The sequence below is a fragment of the Herpailurus yagouaroundi genome, unplaced genomic scaffold (assembly GCF_014898765.1).
Source record: "Herpailurus yagouaroundi ecotype Mexico unplaced genomic scaffold, PumYag 139, whole genome shotgun sequence".
NCBI lineage: Eukaryota > Metazoa > Chordata > Mammalia > Carnivora > Felidae > Herpailurus > Herpailurus yagouaroundi.
In genome coordinates, this window is record NW_024412394.1 from 11,179,113 (window position 1) to 11,198,156 (window position 19,044).

The following is a 19,044-nucleotide window of genomic DNA, read 5'->3' on the forward strand; positions in this document are numbered from 1 at the left end:
GTAGGCATTTGAATACTTATTCTTTTTTTTTTTTTTAACGTTTATTTATTTTTGAGACAGAGAGAGACAGAGCATGAATGGGGGAGGGTCAGAGAGAGGGAGACACAGAATCTGAAACAGGCTCCAGGCTCCGAGCCGTCAGCACAGAGCCTGACGCAGGGCTTGAACTCACGGACCGCGAGATCATGACCTGAGCCGAAGTCGGACGCTTAACCGACTGAGCCACCCAGGAGCCCCTGAACACTTATTCTTGAGAATATTTTTGTATGTTTTAGGCATTGACCTAGGTTATAAACTTGTCATCTTTTATTCTTTCATTCAGGGTTTCGTTCTACTTATTCTTCATGACAAGTATCTCTTTAATGGATTCTATCTTGTCTGTTCTCAATGTCATTAACTTAGCAGAGCCTTTTCTGCCTTCTTGCTTGCAATACTGCGGGGCCACCTAATTGGCCTCTAATTAGAACTGTGCCTGTTCTACCCTGTAACCCTACTCCTTCCTTTACACCACCATCTGAGTTATTTTTCTACAATACAGAGCTGTTTATATCCACTCCTTGCTCAAAAACTCTCAAACAGCTCCCTGATCCATATCAGTCGTTAAAAAGAAATTTTGCCCACAAAATCTTATTGAGAACCTAATGTGTATCAGAGATAAAAATTCATCTGTATTATTCAGAGAAAATGTTTTATTATTTGCACAATGCCCACACAATAATTTGGGGTTTCTGTAGAGCACAGATAACTGCTGACCGACATCATAAAGTCTAGGTAAACTGGCTTGGAATTCAAAGTCTTCAAACTGTCATCACCCCATTCCACCCTCCCCTCAGGGTACTCAAGACTTGGTTCCTCAACTTTGCCTAAACAATTGTACTTCTTCCTTCCTTCCTTCCTTCCTTCCTTCCTTCCTTCCTTCCTTCTTCTTTTCTTTTCTTTTCTTTTCTTTTCTTTTCTTTTCTTTTCTTTTCTTTTCTTTCCTTCTTTTTTTTTTTTTTAATGTTTTCTTATTTTTGAGAGACAGAGAGACAGAACATGAGCAGGAGAGGGCAGAGAGAGAGAGAGAGAGAGACACAGAATCTGAAGCAGGCTCCGAGCTGTCAACACAGAGCCCAATGCGGGGCTCGAACTCACGAACCGTGAGATCACGACTTGAGCCAAAGTCAGACACCCAACCACTGAGCCACCCAGGTGCCCCATACTTCTTTCATACATCTGTATTCCTCCCCCATTTTATCCCTGCTCCTTTTGCTTCCTGAAATACCATTTCCAAATTCTTACTCGTTTCCCTTACCTCTGTTTCATAAATTCGATTCAAATGTCAATGGCCCTACAAAGCTCCCCTGACTTCCTCAGGCAGACTGTGCCCTCCCTCTGTACCTGAAGCACTTTGTCCAAACTTGTGACACCACTGGCCACATGGCACTGCTTGCATGCACATCTCCTACACCGTGTCAGAACATTCCGTTATCTCTATATTCCATACCCCCACTTCAACATATTTCTAATACAGTAGTTGGAAAATGTTTATTGAATTAATAAATGGAGATGTCAGAGCTGTAGGGGCCCGAGGACATGTAGGGATGTTAACACATGTAGGGACCTTCCACTTCTCCATCATGAGCAGTTCAACTGTACAAATACGGATTTTGCCAAATGGACTGTTCAACTCAGAAAGCAATTGCTGTCCTTTGTATGGGACGGATGCTTCTACCCTATCAGGGAGGCGTGTGCTTTGAACTGGTTTTCCAGCAGCGGTGGTGGGTGACAGATGGACCTGTAGTAGCATGGAGTCTGGCCTTACCTTCTTTTTCATTTTTAAAAATTTTAGCCATGTGTGAATTGGGTGTGTGAGTGAAAAGAACCATCAAAAACCGAAGGTGTCTGCCCACATGAGGACTGACCCCTATTCCTGTCTTCTTTAGACAGTGGTTCAGAGAAAAGCACATTATAGAACTTGGGCTAGTTTTCTTTCTCTTCTCTTCTCCTCTCTCTCTTTTTTAAACGATTGAAAGCTTGCCTGGATGAGAAGTGCATGTCAACTATAACTCACTTACTTATGAGGCTCTTACCTAATTAGTCTAGAGTATGGGAATGGGTGTTTTAGGTTAGATCAGGAATGAAGAATTAAATCAGAGCCAGAAATGTAGTTTCTAACTTCTCTACTGGAAACTATAAAATCTGCACAAGTGTTTGAATTGGAAGTGACAGGAACCTGTAGGCCAGGCTGTGAACTTCTGGAGCCAGAGAGTCAACTCAAGTACTCCTCCCTGGTATTTCCATCAGGGGCACAGCTGCCCAACTGTCACCTTGAATGCACCTGGGCAAATTCAGAGCCTGACATTGGGCTCTGCCCTCACGACCTCTGCCAACTAATCAGTCAAAATATTTCCAGATCTGGAGAGCCTACTCCACATGTTGGGTAGATGCCCAGAACTGCAAAGTGCACTCCAATCAGGTGGGAGAGCCTATCCAGGTGCCAGGGCAAGAATTAACATCTGACTGACATATGGGCCGTGAATTTTCTCTTCTCACAGCTTGGGGTCATGCAGAGGCAGTGTGTGGGGGTGGGATATTTGATCTGTGCATGCACAGCCTAGGGGATTTGGTTTAAATCAAATCATAATTAAAACACCAGTCAGGAAAACAAGGCATAATTATTTTTTTCCTGCGTATTTTTCCTACCTTGGATAGAGCCTTAAATACATGCTGGCTACAATAAAAGCCAGGTATCAGTTTCATTTTGGGAAGGTGTAAATTTTCCACTTAAAACAATCCACTTATTATGTTGTGGGATTAAGTCTGCAACTACATCAGTAAATTAAATGACAGTTCAATGATTATATTTGCGAGACTAAAGTATGTAACACTATTTAAGAAATCATCAAAAAGTAAATCATCTCCAGTTCAACAGGCTCTCATCATGGCTGTTGGAGGGGGTTTCTGTCACAGTACCAATAAAACAGTACACAAATGTTTCACTTGAACAAAACTCCCTTATGAATGTTAGATGTTTCTGGGATGGTAAACAAACAATGTGTTTTAATAAAACCAGTGTGCTCTTTTCTAATATTCACCTACTTAGATAGAAAATGTGAATTGAAAATTTAAATAGGATTTCTGTTAGGTGAACCTGAACAATATTATTATTATTATTATTAATTAATATACTGACGTTGTAGATATAAATATATATCATCTTTTTGTTCATTCACAGACTTCAAGGAGGATTCTTGCCATTTTTAGAGCACAGTTTTTAAGTTTAGAAATATCTCAGCTGAGGTTAGTTCCTCCCAACGAATCCTTTTGCTGCTTTCATGAATTTATGAGTTAAAAGAATCCTGTGATTTTTTTTTTAAAGAAAAAATAATTTCCTTTTGGGAGTCACTCTAAATATTTTCCCACTCTCTGGCCATTCCCTCAGAAGACTGCAAAAACCTAGAAACTGCAATAACACGTTCAAATCTCAAGATCTTGTCCTTTTTGGATACTCTGCTCAGAAAGTTTCTCTTCGTTGTCAAATGTTCCTCTTTCCTTGTTCGAATTCCTCCTCTAGTCTCCAAGATACAGCCTGCCTTTTAGAATAAATAGAGATTCATTAACTTCTTGAACTACTTCAAATTTTAAAAGACTTTGAAGGATACACACTTGGAGAAATTACACAGAGCTGATTAGGGCTCTCAACTTTGAGATCTACTTTAAAGGTGTCCCCCCATTAGAGAAGACTGGTTTTCTCCTTTTCAAACTATGTTCCTGAAAACTCTAGGATTCTTTGAAGATTTTCTAGGGGCCTCATGATTTTTTTTTTAAATGTTTATTTAGTTTTGAGAGAGAGAGAGAGAGAGAGAGAGAGCGCGAGTGAGTGAGCAGGAGTGGGGTGGGGGCAGAGAGAAAGGGAGACACAGAATCTGAAGCAGCCTCCAGGCTCTGAGCTGTCAGCACAGAGCCTGATACGGGGCTCGAACTCACGAACCATGAGATCATGACCTGAGCTGAAGGAGGATGCTCAACTGACTGGCACCCAGGCACCTCCTCATGATGTTTGATTTGAATGTCCATTTACAATTTTTGTGCTACTCATAATAAAGGTTCTGCCTTTTCACATTTTATATTTGAACTTCCTGTAAACGTTTTGCTGATTAGGATAAGGTTACGTCTTGGAATTTGGGGTTGTTAGATTTTGTTTGTGGATACTTTTAAAGCAGACCAGAGAAATATTCAGTATACAACTGAGCAAATGACTACGTCACCTTAGGGTCTCTACCCGACGCAGAACCGAATTTGAGGTCTCTACTTCTTTTTTTAAATTTTTTTTTTTCAAACGTTTATTTATTTTTGGGACAGAGAGAGACAGAGCATGAATGGGGGAGGGGCAGAGAGAGAGGGAGACACAGAATCGGAAACAGGCTCCAGGCTCCGAGCCATCAGCCCAGAGCCCGACGCGGGGCTCGAACTCACGGACCGCGAGATCGTGACCTGGCTGAAGTCAGACGCTTAACCGACTGCGCCACCCAGGCGCCCCGAGGTCTCTACTTCTGACACAGAGGTGAAGGCAGAAAAAAGCAAAATGCCTTTGAATAGTAGCTATTTACTGCAGAGACAAACTAGTTGTTAATAATACTTGAATTTTCAAACTGGAACTGGATAAGTCCTTATAAACAAAATCACTGGCTGCCTAATTTAAGGTATTAGTGCAGACAGAGGGTTCAAATGAGAGAAGATCTCACTTTCCTTCTCCCTGCTGTCTGATGATTTAAAAAATGAACTAAACAGCTTTTACAGTATAATGAGATTGTGCCACCTCGATCTGGCAACACAGAATTATGATGTTCTGCTTACAACAGCAGAAATAGTTTCAGTAATGAAGTTCATTATTCATTCATCAAATTTGGATTCAACAGGCAAAGCAAAATAAACTTGACCCTGAAACTTTAAGCAAGTATTTGTTAGAAAAGGGTCTCCAGGTGACTGAGATTTTCTTTATGACATCTTTGAGTAGCTTCTAATGTTTTAAGATACCTTAAAAAATATTTTCCAGAAATCCAAGAAGGGTCGCCCTGGATTAGAAATGCATATATTGATTCTCTTTAAATATCACTAGTTTAAAAATGTGAGCATTTGTTAAATATTGTTAGTTCAAACAACTTTTAAGCAAAAAATTCTAATGATTTTTATTTTGGGCCAAGACCACTGCAGGCCTGTGTAGAACATTATTAAGAATTGCTATATTTGTGAATCAAAACTTCTTAATGCTGCATAAATAAAATAAAATATAAAAATAAAGTGGACACTGTGATGGATACAATATTACAACTTTCACCCATAACTTTGTTTTTGAAACACCTTCACTGTTCTTTTAAGAGTAGATCTTCTAGATATAACATATCGATTTTTTGAAATATCTTATGAAGAAACCCTTTTCTAGTGGAACATACACTTGTCTTCTACACAATGTAGTTTAAAAAATATGGCCTCATATTTTGAGGATAAGACCACTTAAAAAGTTAATAACAGAGACCATTCTGCAAAGAGGAAGTTTAATGAGTAGGATTAGTAAGAATTCACTGAAGCCCATGGTCCTGGCAATCGATAGAATATTCCTGGCCACAGACAGAACTCTGGTACTTACTATGTAACCTTAAGCTGGTTACTTAATTTTTCTCTAAAAAATGTTTTTCTAATGTTTATTTGTTTTTGAGAGAGACAGAAAGTGAGTGGGGGAGAGGCAGAGAGAGAGAGAGAGAGAGAGAGAGAGAGAGAGAGAATCTGAAGCAGGCTCCAGGTTCTGAGATGTCAGCACAGAGCCCGATACGGGGTTCAAACTCATGAACTGTGAGATCATGACCTGAGCCGAAGTCGGACACTGAACCGACTGAGCCACCCAGGTACCCTAATTTTTCTCTACATTTCAATTTTCTCATTTATAAAGTGGGATAACTAACACTCATCTTGCTGTGTTGTGAGGAAAAATAACACGTGAAAAGGTTTTTCTAAAATGGTATATGAATTATGATTTGATATGAACCAACACTCATCTCAGATCCTAATGGTTTTCTCTGCCAAACTCTTCCAACTTCTTTATCCCTACATTTCAAACATTCTCTCCTTAAGTAATCTGAAATTGAACGCTGTCCTGATATTCAACTGTTTTTCACCTAGAGAAACCACAATTTCATATAATTTGACATAATGAATTTTGTCACTGAAATCTCCCTGCCCTATTTTAAAATTAAAACCAGTTAAAAGTTTTGCATTTTTTTCTAGAAAACACTCACTTTTAGGTTATTCTCATATGATAAATATGCCATATGTTAATTTATTTCAGAGAATCAGTAGCCCACAACCCTAAAAAGGTACATTTGCTCCAATCTCTAAGGGTAGATTTAGTACTTCCAAAAAATGTACTGAGAAAACTTTTGCTCCCAGTAACAGCACAAATATTTAAGAATTCTTACCCCATTTATCCTTGGTATTTGCATTTGAAAATTATTCTAATATTTTGTGACATTTAATTTTCCATGCCGAACAAATAAAATGCAGACAAATCTAATGCACTTATGACGCAAGAATTATTCATGAATGTGAAAGTCTAGATCAAAATAGTGAAAGCAATCCACTATGCCACTTTTGTTTTTCAAAGCTTCATGTGAGGAAGTCTTAAAGGAAATTTCACATTTTTTAATACCTATGTGTCTACTTTGAATGTTCCTTAAGAACAAATGATATGAGAGCACCCCCCCCCGAACCCACAGTAGATATACCCACATCAAAGTAAAGGATCACTGTGGAAGAACAGTACACTTGTGAGTGAAGAGGCTGGATTCTGGGGTCAGTCCTGTCACTCACTTACAAGGTGCCTTTGGGTACATTGCCAAGTTTCTCTGAGGCTGAGACTAACTGGGCCTTCTCAAGTGTTAGCCAGCTCTAAAATACAGTACTTTGACCCTACCGTAGAATTTAAGTCGGCAGAATGGATACTGAAGCACAACTCGCTGCTGGGGGTGCACGTAAGGGATTATTTAGTTTAATGATGGTGCTTAAATAAGCAACTGTCTTGTCTCAGTATTGTAGTTCAATGGAAGAGTCACCTGATAACATGCAAGTTCGGGGAGATTAACATATTTTTCTACTGTGAATATCACTCAGGAGAAGCTAAAATAGATTTAGGCATTACACACGGGATTAGGTCATCTCACCCAGCGAACACGGTTTCCTGTTTCTGGCTTTCAAAATTACACACCTGGTTTTATATCAGCCACTCACAGTACTTCCCACCGAGAAGTGGGATTGTTTTCACACCACGTGCAAACAGTGAGGCTCTAAGTGCAACACACGTTTGACCTTCTTCTACACGATGAACAACCACTACCCTGGGTTACTCTTTGGAGTATTTTCCCTGAAAAACATTTCGTTCACAAAAACTTTAAATGCTTTTTACTTCTAAGCTGGCACAAATACAGGCACCTGGGTGGCTCAGTCGTTTAAGTGTCTGACTCTCGATGTCGGCTCAGGTCATGGCCTCGCAGTTTGTGGGTTCTAGTCCTGCATTGGGCTCTGTGCTGTCAGCACAGATTCTCTCTCTCCCTCTCTTTCTGCCCTTCCCTCTTTGCACGCGCGCTCTCTCTCTCAAAATAAATAAATAAACTTAAAAAAAAACAACTTGCACAAATAAATTCCAAGAATATATTTTTAAAAGCCATTACCAAAAGCATTTGAATTTTTAGGTTGAGAGAAGAAAATACTCTTCAAACAATTAAATACCAACTGATTTTTCTGATAGGACAATTCCTTTAAAGCTTTTGCTACACTTTTTTTTTATTGGGGGGCTCTGATACCTTTCTTAAAGTAAGTTTTATTTTACCCTTTACTATTCTGTGTTTTCTTAATTTTCTAACATACTAACACTACTCTCAGTAAATTAAAAAAAATTACTAAAGAAATGATGGTATCAGTAAAATATAAAAAATGTAAAAACTGTGGAAATAATATAAAAAAATTATCACCAACTTTGATATACTCAACAGTCTCTGAAAGTTGTTTTTAGTAACTTACATAAACTGAATTTGATGAAGCTCAAAAAAATTTTTATTTTATTTTTTTTTAACGTTTATTTTTGAGAGACTGAGACAGAGCGTGAGTGGGGGAGGGCCAGAAAGAGGGAGACACGGAATCCAAAGCAGGCTCCAGGCTCTGAGCTGTCAACACAGAGCCCAACATGGGGCTCAAACCACGAACCGTGAGAACATGACCTGATCCAAAGTCGGACACCCAACCGACTGAGCCACCCAGGTGCCCGTCAAAAAATTTTTTTAAATGTTTATTTATTCTTGAGAGAGAGAGAGAGAGAGAGCGAGAGAGAGCGAGGGACAGAGCACGAGTGGGGAAGGGCAGAGAGAGAGGGAGACAGAATCCAAAGCAGGCTCCAGGATCCGAGCTGTCAGTACAGAGCCTGACGTGGGGCTTGAACTCATAAACCATGAGATCATGACTTGAGCCGAAATTGGATGCTTAACCGACTAAGCCACCCAGGTGTCTTTTTTTTTTTTTTTTAAGTTTATTTATTTATTTTGAGAGAGAGAAAGGGAGGGGGAGTGGGGGAGGGGCAGAGAGAGAGAATCCTAAGCAGGCTCCGTGCTGTCAGCACAGAGCCTCATGTGGGGCCAGAACTCACGAACTGTGAGATCGCAACCTGAGCTGAAACCAAGAGTCGGACGCCCAATTGACTGAGCCACCCAGGCGCCCCCCAATCACAGACTCTGAGGTGATTTCCAGAATTATGGGAAAACTAAACAATCATGGGAAAAATAAACAACAGGCAAAAAGTAAAATTCGGTTTTAAAAATGTTCTTTAGTATGTGTATCCAGAAAGTCAGGTACGTAGAGGGATGGGGACAATCGAAATGTGTTTTAGGAGGCAGATTTTGGGGCTGGAAGTTGGAAGGCCCAAATTTTAGACCTTGGTTATATCATTTAGTCTAATTAATAGCTTCACCTCAGAAAAATTACATCAATCTTCTAGGTATGATACTTTCTCTGAGCTTCTGCATAGGATTGCGAATAAATGAGAACACAGGAAAGAAAGAAATCACCAACTAAAACCAATAAGCTAGACACAGTACTGCCATAACTCCCTGGTCAGAGATGGTGGCTGAGAAGTGTCTCCACGACCTGTGTATGAACAGCAGGCTGGCCGGTGTCTCAGCTCTCCACCCCTTTCCTCTCTGTGTCAGCAGCCACTATGTGCAAAGCATCATCTCCCTCTTCCTCCTCACCTCCACCTAACACAGCTTCAATCTCTTCTTCTGACATTTCAACTCATTGCCTGGGTGAGGAACTCACAATTCTTTATGCAACGAACTGTAGCTCTGAAACCGAGCATGTTGTGATTTTTGTACAAAATTACGTCAAAAGTCATTAACAGAGTGGAAAACGGAATGAGGACTCACTAAAAGCAGATTGCTACGGGTTTGTTGATTGATTGATGTTGGAATTAGATGTCTGTGCAACCTACTGTTATTTTCATTCTCTAAATCAATTTCCAAGTATTGGGAATTGGCTACATATGAATCAAGTGATGGCTATTTTAAATTAGCCATCACATCTATATATACACCAGACAAGCACTTAGATTTGGAATGACATGGCACAAGGACAAAATCTTTATGTCTCATAAGTATAAGCTAGTTGTTATGAGCATTTCAGTTTACAAAGGAACTGGTAGGCTAGAGGTAACTGAGCTCAACTTTTCTGTATGAAAATTTAGGTCTCAATCCATGGTTACTACAGACACAGTCTGCATGCCTCCTCTCTTCTTACGAGTTGCAGCTCAAAACCTACGTAGCAGTGTCCCTAGGCAGCATGAAGTATTATTTCAGGGAGTGAGCCTCAAGGAGCTGGACATCAACATGCCCCAACATCAGAAGCACCTCCTTTTAGCAGTTGAAGGTATGTGGGGGCCAGGAGAGAAGCCCCATATTGTTAGATACCCAGTCTGCAAATCTCTCCCACTTTAAGGAGAATTTTTAACTAATCTGAAAGACAGATTTATGAAAGGAACAGCATAGGGAATATTGTCAATAATATTATAATAGCGTTGTATAGTGACAGATGGTGGCTACACTTGTGGTGAACACAGCATGATGTATAGGGTTGTTGAATCACTGTGTTGTATGCCTGAAACTCCACTGTGTGTCAATGATACTTCAATAAAAAAGGGGCAGATTTATGTATTATATATAATATATACCATGAAACTAGGTCTTCCTGATCATATTAATCATGCTATAAAATAGAGTAGGCACATTCAGTCCTGCAGCCTGGGCAAATTATTATAGCTCTAGGTAATAAAGCAGACTTTTCAAGGTGGGTCTTTTCTGAGGACTGATGAAAATGCAGGCACCCCCTCTCTGGTGATTTTTACCAAATGCTGTCACTCTGGTAGTGGCTAAGTGAACTTTCGAGGTCATGGTTTATTTGTTCTATTTTTCCAGATCTGTTTAAATTAAGCATTTAAAAGTTGCAACCTTAATTTAAAAAACCATATTGGTTATATGTTTATTACATAAACAGTAGCTTAAATCGTATCTGAACTTGGTTTCAAGTACATTTTCTGAGCATCTGATAATCTCAGATTATCAAAGCAACATTACATGAATAACAGAATACCAGTGAGGCATGTATGTGTGTGTGTGTGTGTGTGTGTGTGTGTGTGTGTGTACATATATATATATGATGTGTGTGTGTGTGTGTATACATCAACATCCCCCAACATCAGAAAAACCTCCTTTATACACACATACACGTATATAAACAATGTCATCGACCAAGATGGTTAAATGATCGGTCCAATGTATTTACATATAAAAAACTTGGAAGAATGAAGCAGCCACCACTCCTTCTTATGACTAGGAGATTTTCCCCTTATATTGGATGTTCCTTTATGCAATTTTATCCATTATTTTAGTTACCATTTTAGGTTCTTTCTCAAAAATCCTGTTTCCCCTTGTTATTCTTTAACCTGCCCCCTTTTCCTTCTCTCTCCACTCCACTGCTTCAACCTTTTAGTCATTATTTGGCTCTTATCTATGGACTTGATAGTTTTAATCCTTTGTTAGAAGATGGTTCTTTCAATCTCAATTTTTAAATTCTTCCAACCATCTCATATTTTTCTAAATTTCATTTTTATTTTGCCTTATCACTAAAAATCATCTCACCTACCATGCAGGAAAAAAGAAAAAGAGATACTTGATTCACTCTGTCCTTTCAACTGAATGATCTAAAAACATTCATGCAGAAGGATATATTGCTTTCATCAGTGTATTAAAATCATGTCCTCATAACAGAGAAGACAAATTTTACATATTAAGCAAAAGTGAAAATAATAGTTATGATTACAAAAAACTTCTGGACCCAAATATACAAAGCTTGAGATACATTCTTGCTGTCACAATGAGCATCCATATAATTCACTAATGAAAATTAAGAATGGAAAGCAAGCATTCCTTTTAACTAAAATGCAGAAAAAAAGGAGATGATAGAAATCATGATTTCTATCAATGGATAATAGTAAGACCCATCCTCAGGAGAAAACACATAGTATATTATACCTATTTATGTATGTATGTATGTATGTATGTATGTATGTATATGTGTATAATGTTAAACATATATGTAGTTTGCTTTAGTGTATTAAGCAGAAATGAATATGAAGAAACCAAATAGTAAATTCTAATGTTCCTCAGCCTTCAATCAAACTTCACTTTCTGAATATCAAACCCATGCCTCATACAGAGAAAGACTTGGAGAAAATTCTATTAACAGGAATAAAGATTTTTTTAAAACAGCCACGAGATGAGCATTTAAATAAAACACACACACACACACACACACACACACACACACGCACACACACACACGCACACATACACACACTTTCTTTAGGCTGTTGAAATACAGTCTTTAATTCTCCATTAAAAAACAAAAAAACAAACCCTGATTATAAGCTTTACAACCATTTGAAGATGTGAAAGACTATCTGCATTTCAGCCTACTTCAAAGCCAGTAAAGAAATCATTTCTTCTTCTTCCAACTCAAAGTATGTTTAGGAGCAGGACATCTGATAGAAGTGGCATTGCCAATCTAACCAATTTTAAAATATAAAGTGCTTCTGGCAATATTTGGATACATATAATTTGACAAAAAAGTTTTATAAACCTAAGCTTTGAAAAATAGAAAATATAAGCCCCAACAACAAAAAAGCATAATTTGTAATTGAAAGAAAATATTTTGTAGAAAAAAATTGTCCTTCCAAAAAGAGACAAAAATGACTAACTTTTATTTCCCAAGAGGACTATGCCACTTTTATACAACAAAATTACCGTCGCCACAAATTGCTTTCAACAATTCCATTGCTTCTTCATTTGACCACTTGAAAATCAAAATTCTTTCAGATTATAAATATAACTTTTTATAACTCTGTTATTACGTACTGTGAATGGGGAAAGGGGGCCAATCTTGTGGCCGTAGCGTCGAACGGCCTCTCTGATGTGGCAGGGCTGGATGGCATCGCTGTGAGCCTCAACACCACAGGCCGCAGTGCTCTGCGACAGAAAAACACATAAATTGTTACTAAATCAAAAACACACAACAGAACTACAGTGTATAAAATATGAAAATAAACTTTTATAAAATGGACTTTTTTTCCCCTTTGGGATGCACATTCCTGCTGCCATATACTACGTTTAAAAAAAAATTCCATTAACAAATCAAAGATGACTTTTACGTGACCCCTTCCTTAGCAGACCTACCAAATGCAATTTTTATGCCCACAATATTTCACCTAGGCCTGCCTGTCAGGGTGCAGGAGAATACAGCCACTTGCGTGTAGATGAGAATAGTCGTGGGGGCTTGCTGAGAGAAGTTATAACAGGAAGTTATTTTTTTTGAAAAACATTTAAACATTTATCATTACAAATGTTTCTTCGGGACCTGTTGGGCATGTTTCTGAAATAACTTGAGGGTCATCAATTTTAAAATGAAAAATATAAAATTGCTGTATATTTATTTATAATACTGGGGTCTGTCATAAACAATCATGTTAACTTGGTTCCTAGGGCCAAAAGAAAATAAAACAAAACCTGTCTCTTTTAATCTGCTTCATCTGTAAAAAGGCAGGTTTGAAAGTACAAAAAGACACAAGAAAGAAAAAGATGATCTGCAAAGAGGGTATGGATACCAGCTCAAGAAATGTATGTAACGTGATTTAAAAAAATTAAAATGTTCAATAGGAGCAAGGTAGTCTTGTGGTTCAGTTGCAGGCTCTGGTTTTCCAAATACCTGGGTCCAGATCCTATCAGTTACCAGTCCTGTCAAGTAATGTAATATCTCTGCATTTCAGTTTCCTCATCTATAAAATTGGGGCAATAATTTTAATTGCTTTATACTTCAATGGGTACCAGATGCCAGTCATTAACATTAAAGAATCAACAGGAAGAAACAGTAGTTTGTGTATTACTATAGCTGTATTCTAGAGGTCAGTCATAGTCACATAATGATTATTTGTCTTTCTGATAAATACTAAAATGACCACTTTCATAATTCCTTCTAGGAGTATAACTAATATGACCACTATGGATGGTAATTTGGCAAAATCTTGTCAAATGGAAATGGACCACCATTTTTGACCCAATTTCACCTCTAAGGATTTATCCTACAAATATATTACACAGGTACACAATTTTATATATCGTATCTATACTCTCACTGCAGAACTATTAGGATTGATGAGGTAAATATTCATCAATGAGGGAACACTAAAATAAATTATGATACATCCATCAAATGAAACAGAAACTACAGCAACCACCAAAAGTTCCATCCCTACTCCTACGGAACTATCTCTAAGACGTATTGTATGAAAAAATGCAAGGTGTCCAACTGGGTGGCACTATGTTACCACTTATTTTTTCAAAAGGCCGAACATTATAAACTCATTTAAGCATAGAATATTTTTGCAAGGGTACGCCAAACATCAGTGATAGTCTTTATCTCTTGAAGGATAAATGGGTATCTAAAGGACAGGGATTAGAAGAGACATTTTCACTGTATATCCTTCTGTACTTTTCAGATGTTCTCTCTGTACCTTGTGCATGCTTTTCCGATAGCTAGTAAAAGAATATAAAAATTCCCATTCAGTGAGAACATCTGCTAATTATCTAAGCTGAACCTGAAATAAAGTGTACAATATGAAACAAACCAGATCTTGACCATTTTTATGATTTTAATAAGATATGCAATAAACCAAATAGGAATTTACTCTACAGTCTCTTTCTCAACTTCATTCCAACAATGCCCTAAATAACATATCTGTTGTGCCCGCAATCACACAAATTGTTATCTTAACCCTTCATTTGGCACTGATATTTAAGTACACAGGATTTTTTTTGAATGTTTTCTTGATTCTAATTTCAAATACTTTGTGTCAGTTGGAATATATTAGAATAAATGCAATTAGTAGGTATCTGATAAGGGTAAAGACTCTTCTGTGAGTCCACTGGGCCCCAGAAGATGAATATGACTAATACAGACTCATTAAAGGTTGAGGCATTCTATCCATTTGTGGAAATCAATGCAAATGCTTAGCTGGATTTGGAATTTAGAGCTAAGTTTTGCAGTGGAAATACAAAAGAGAGAAATCAAGAGGTTCAATATTCTGCATAGTAAGTAGGATGGAAAGTTCCTCTACGGGATCTCCTTTCTCCCCACAACTTGGATTTATGTTTCATTTCTTTCCTCCATGGCCAATGTATGATTCTACTTTTCCTTACTTTTCCAAATAAATTTGGTTTTAGTCAAAACCATAGGACATTTGGTCAAAATCTCTCAGAACCTCTGGCATGGCAATGAAATAGGATTTCAGAACACTGAAGGAAACGTAAGCTAGAAACTAATGGTTGAAGCGTGATCTTCACTAAAAACATGACGCTAACTTATATAAAAAACAAAAATATTCACTTTTGTGAAAAATGTCATCAGATTTCCAATTTGCCCATTTCCGATTTATCTATAATTAAGTAACCGCAAACAGCAGGAAGTTACCATGCGCACATTTCTACACTTTCTTGACTTGCCCACTGAGTTCTTTGGAAGGGAACCTTTAAATCTAAAATGATAGATTTTGGAAATCTCTTCACATTTCTGTCAACATCCAGGACTTCACTAAGGTATTTGTAATATGTTCAAATTCAAAATTCATACCAAGTTGAGAATTTTTAATTTAGCAGTGGCTCTACCCTTTTTGTAGTATTCTTCATAATTGTTTCAGAAGAATAAGCCTTACACTTACATATTTGTCATTTAATTTTTAAAACTCTTCTATTTGGGGGCGCCTGGGTGGCTCAGTTGATTGAGCATCTGACTTTGGCTCAGGTCATGATCTCACAGTTCGTGAGTTCAAGCCCCATATTGGGGTATCTGCTGTCAGCATGAACCTGCTTCGGATCCTCTGTCCCCCTCTCTCTCTGCCCCTGCCCAGTTCATGCTCTCTCTTTCAAAAATAAATAAACGTTAAAAAAAAAATAAAAACAAACATCTTCTATCTGCTATGATTACATTTAAAGAGTGCTAGATTTATTTATCAATTCATCTCTCCCATTCGGATTGTGCCAACACTTTAGGATATTCTTTATTTTTAAAATTTCAAGGATAAAGCCTACATATTTGACAACGTAAGGAGTCCTGTTGTGTAACGAGTGCTGAAATCTTCACCAAAATAAATCATTTATCTCCTTGAGAAAAGCTCTTGGTAAAGTTCTTCCTCATATGTCAGGTCCTCCTCCTCTTGGCTGCATTCATACCATTCCGGCATTCTTCCACTGCATCTTTACTTATGTCTCTTCATCCAAAAGCTGATGCGGGGAACTGGAGGCTGAAGTATCATATGGAATCCCACATATTCCTGGATTGGAGCACTGTCTCTCCGCTTGTCCTTGCTGGCTTATGTTGAATAAAGTCTCTCCACAGTTTGAACTCGCAACTGTGGTCCAAGGAGGCTACACTGAACTTGTATTGCTGCTGGATCTCAAACAAATATCTGTGCCTGTCCTGACTTTTAAAAAAATGGTCAGCAAGTTAAACCGTCCTATCCTTTCTCGGCCTTTCCCTTGCCAGGGAAGTCCAATTTTAAGAAGGACCTGGAATCTCAGATAATGGCCACTTATTCTTTCCACATCCAGAATGATGGACTAGATCTTTTGTTAAACTTGAAATATTGGTTCTTACAGAGGAGGAGCACATATTTCAGATGAGAGCAAAACAAAAGGTTAGTACTACTATTACTGATATTTTTATTACTCACTGACCTCAAAGGTTGATTTATAATCTGACTGGCCAGGTATGTGTCTTCCTCTTATTCACTGCTGTACACGTAGCTTTCCCAGAGCTTTGTGCTTATGGAGGATTCTTTTCAGATGAAGGTGGGCCATTCTTTGGCCAAAGATTACAGTATATAATATAGTTATATAGTTATAATAATATAAATAGTTGATTTTCTCATTTCTAAGTTTAATTGAGATGTTTATTGTTAAAACTGTAGTTCCATGTAACTAGAAAAATCTTTTCTTTAAGGAAATCAAAACTAGAAAAGGTACTTGAAGAGAAGATGAGAGTATCACTATGAAATCTGGAAGCAATGCAAGATGCCATCTGTTCTAAACTTCCCCAACTCCTACCCCATTTTATAGATGAGAAAGTGAGGATAAGGGACATGGCCAAGATTATAGTGACAGTACCCCTGTATGGCTATACATTGAATCTCTTGGCTTCTAGGACACATGGCTAATACATATAGGCTTTATTATTTTATGTAGAATGAGTTGTACCACGTTACCACCATAGCTGAAGTTTCCCAGGACTAAAAATGAAAACACGGCAAGAGTCTGAATGTAGAAAGATGTGGATGAGTAAACAGAGAAATAATTAATAGCTTTAAAGTGGGAAATTATTCTGATGTCACTGATTTTGAATTTAGGAGAATTCAGATATGGACTAATCTAATACTTTACTCAGGAAACCTTTTCTATAAAACAACTCTAAGGTGATAGCTTTCAACAAGATTTGGAGAGGGGTATTTAAATATTTAAGAGAAAAAAAGAATTCTTCAGAAGTTTTAGAAATTCTTGAAATTTTTATGTATGTGTGCATAATTATCTCAAATGAATTACAACTTCTTACATACTTAATAAAGCAAGTCCACTGAAGAAGTCTTTTAGGTAACATTTCGTTGTCCTAATTTCAGTTACTGAGTGAACTGGAGCTCTATAGCTAAAATTCTTTAAAACTACTTTATAATACAGAAGTTCCTTATAGTTCAAATTTTCCCTTAATAAATAAGCACTGAGCTCTGTTGTTTTGTAAATGGAAGAGGAAACGAGATATGAGACTAAAACTTAAATTTGCTTACTATCATTATAAAATTATATCTTGGCATGGTTCCATTACTTGTAATGGCAAATGGTTCTTATTGTAGCAACTGAGTTTTACTTATTTATTTAAAAAAATTTTTTTAGGGGCGCCTGGGTGGCGCAGTCGGTTGAGCGTCCGACTTCAGCCAGGTCACGATCTCGCGGTCCGTGAGTTCGAGCCCCGCGTCAGGCTCTGGGCTGATGGCTCAGAGCCTGGAGCCTGTTTCCGATTCTGTGTCTCCCTCTCTCTCTGCCCCTCCCCCGTTCATGCTCTGTCTCTCTCTGTCCCAAAAATAAACAAATGTTGAAAAAAAAATAAATAAAAAAAATAAATAAAAAAAAATTTTTTAATGTATTTATTTATTTTTGATAGAGAGAGAGAGAGAGAGAGAGAGAGAGAGAGAGAGAGAGAGAGACAGAGCATGAGTGGGAGAGGGGCAGAGAGAGAGAGGGACACAGAATCGGAATCGGGCTCCAGGCTCTGAGCTGTCAGCACAGAGCCCAATGTGGGGCTCCAACTCACAACTGTGAGATCATGACCTGAGCCGAAGTCGGACACTTAACCGACTGAGCCACCCAGGCAGCCTGTCAACTGAGTTTTAGAAAGGAGTATCAACTTTAAACAAATTATGAAAAACAAGAACATGAAAGCAATAGTGACTGATCAAAACCAGACAGAAATTGGAAAGGGAGTGCCTATATTTCGAAGAAGAGAAGAACAGTGGCTTCAGTTTCCTGTTTTTACTGTTTTAGTATAAGGGTGGGCTCCAGTCAGTATAGGGGGCACATGACCTTAGAGACTTTAAGAAATATAGGCCAGAATTCAGGGCACCCACAGCAGGTGTGAAGTGAGGAAGGAAATACCAAAAACGGGCAAAATCAAAGAAGGTTAGTCCCCAATTCCGTGTACAAACTTTCCCAAATCGATTTCTCTGTGGTACCAAAGCCAAGAAACCCAGTTAAAATTACATGAACTGAGGAGAGATTCCAGCTGCTGCCATTGAAGAGGAGTCTGAGTTTCAAGTTTAGAGCTCAGTGTAGAACAGTAAATTATCTGCTTAACACACATGCACACAATCACCACCATTATCAACACCAAGAACTCTTCATATATAAGAGTTAACATATATAAGAGAACACAAAATTTCTACAATATATTACCTATGATATTACCAGGATATAACTGAAAATTACTAGACATGCAACAATGTAAGAAATTGCCTGAGATGAACAGACTGAGAGAGGAGGCATTATTTTGGTCTCCACTGAGCCTAAGTATCACAGAAAGCATGATTTATACTCAATGGAGATTAAAATAAGCCATATTAATTGATCAAAGAAGGATTTTAAAACAGCTATTATAACTATGTTCAAGAAGATAAGGAAAATAAACTTGTAATAAATGACAAATAAACTAGATGCACAACAACTAAAAAGAAATCACGTGGAAATTATAAAGCAATTAAATAGAATATCACAAATAAAAAATTACTGGATGGGTATAACAGACTGGAGCTGATAGAAGAGTCTGGAACATAAAGAAATACCAAAGAATTTATCCAACCTGAAGAAAGAGAAAAGACTG

The 19,044-nt window shown here is 37.8% G+C and overlaps 1 protein-coding gene across 2 annotated transcripts in view; it reads right to left on the minus strand.

Moving 5' to 3' along the window:
• Nucleotides 1-19,044, minus strand: part of SUPT3H (SPT3 homolog, SAGA and STAGA complex component) — a 535,592-nt gene that overhangs the window by 71,890 nt on the left and 444,658 nt on the right. For both annotated transcript variants that reach the window (XM_040473676.1, XM_040473678.1), the window contains exon 11: nt 12,489-12,599. In XM_040473676.1, the coding sequence (XP_040329610.1) occupies nt 12,489-12,599 (111 nt within the window). The remainder of the gene's footprint in view (nt 1-12,488; nt 12,600-19,044) is intronic.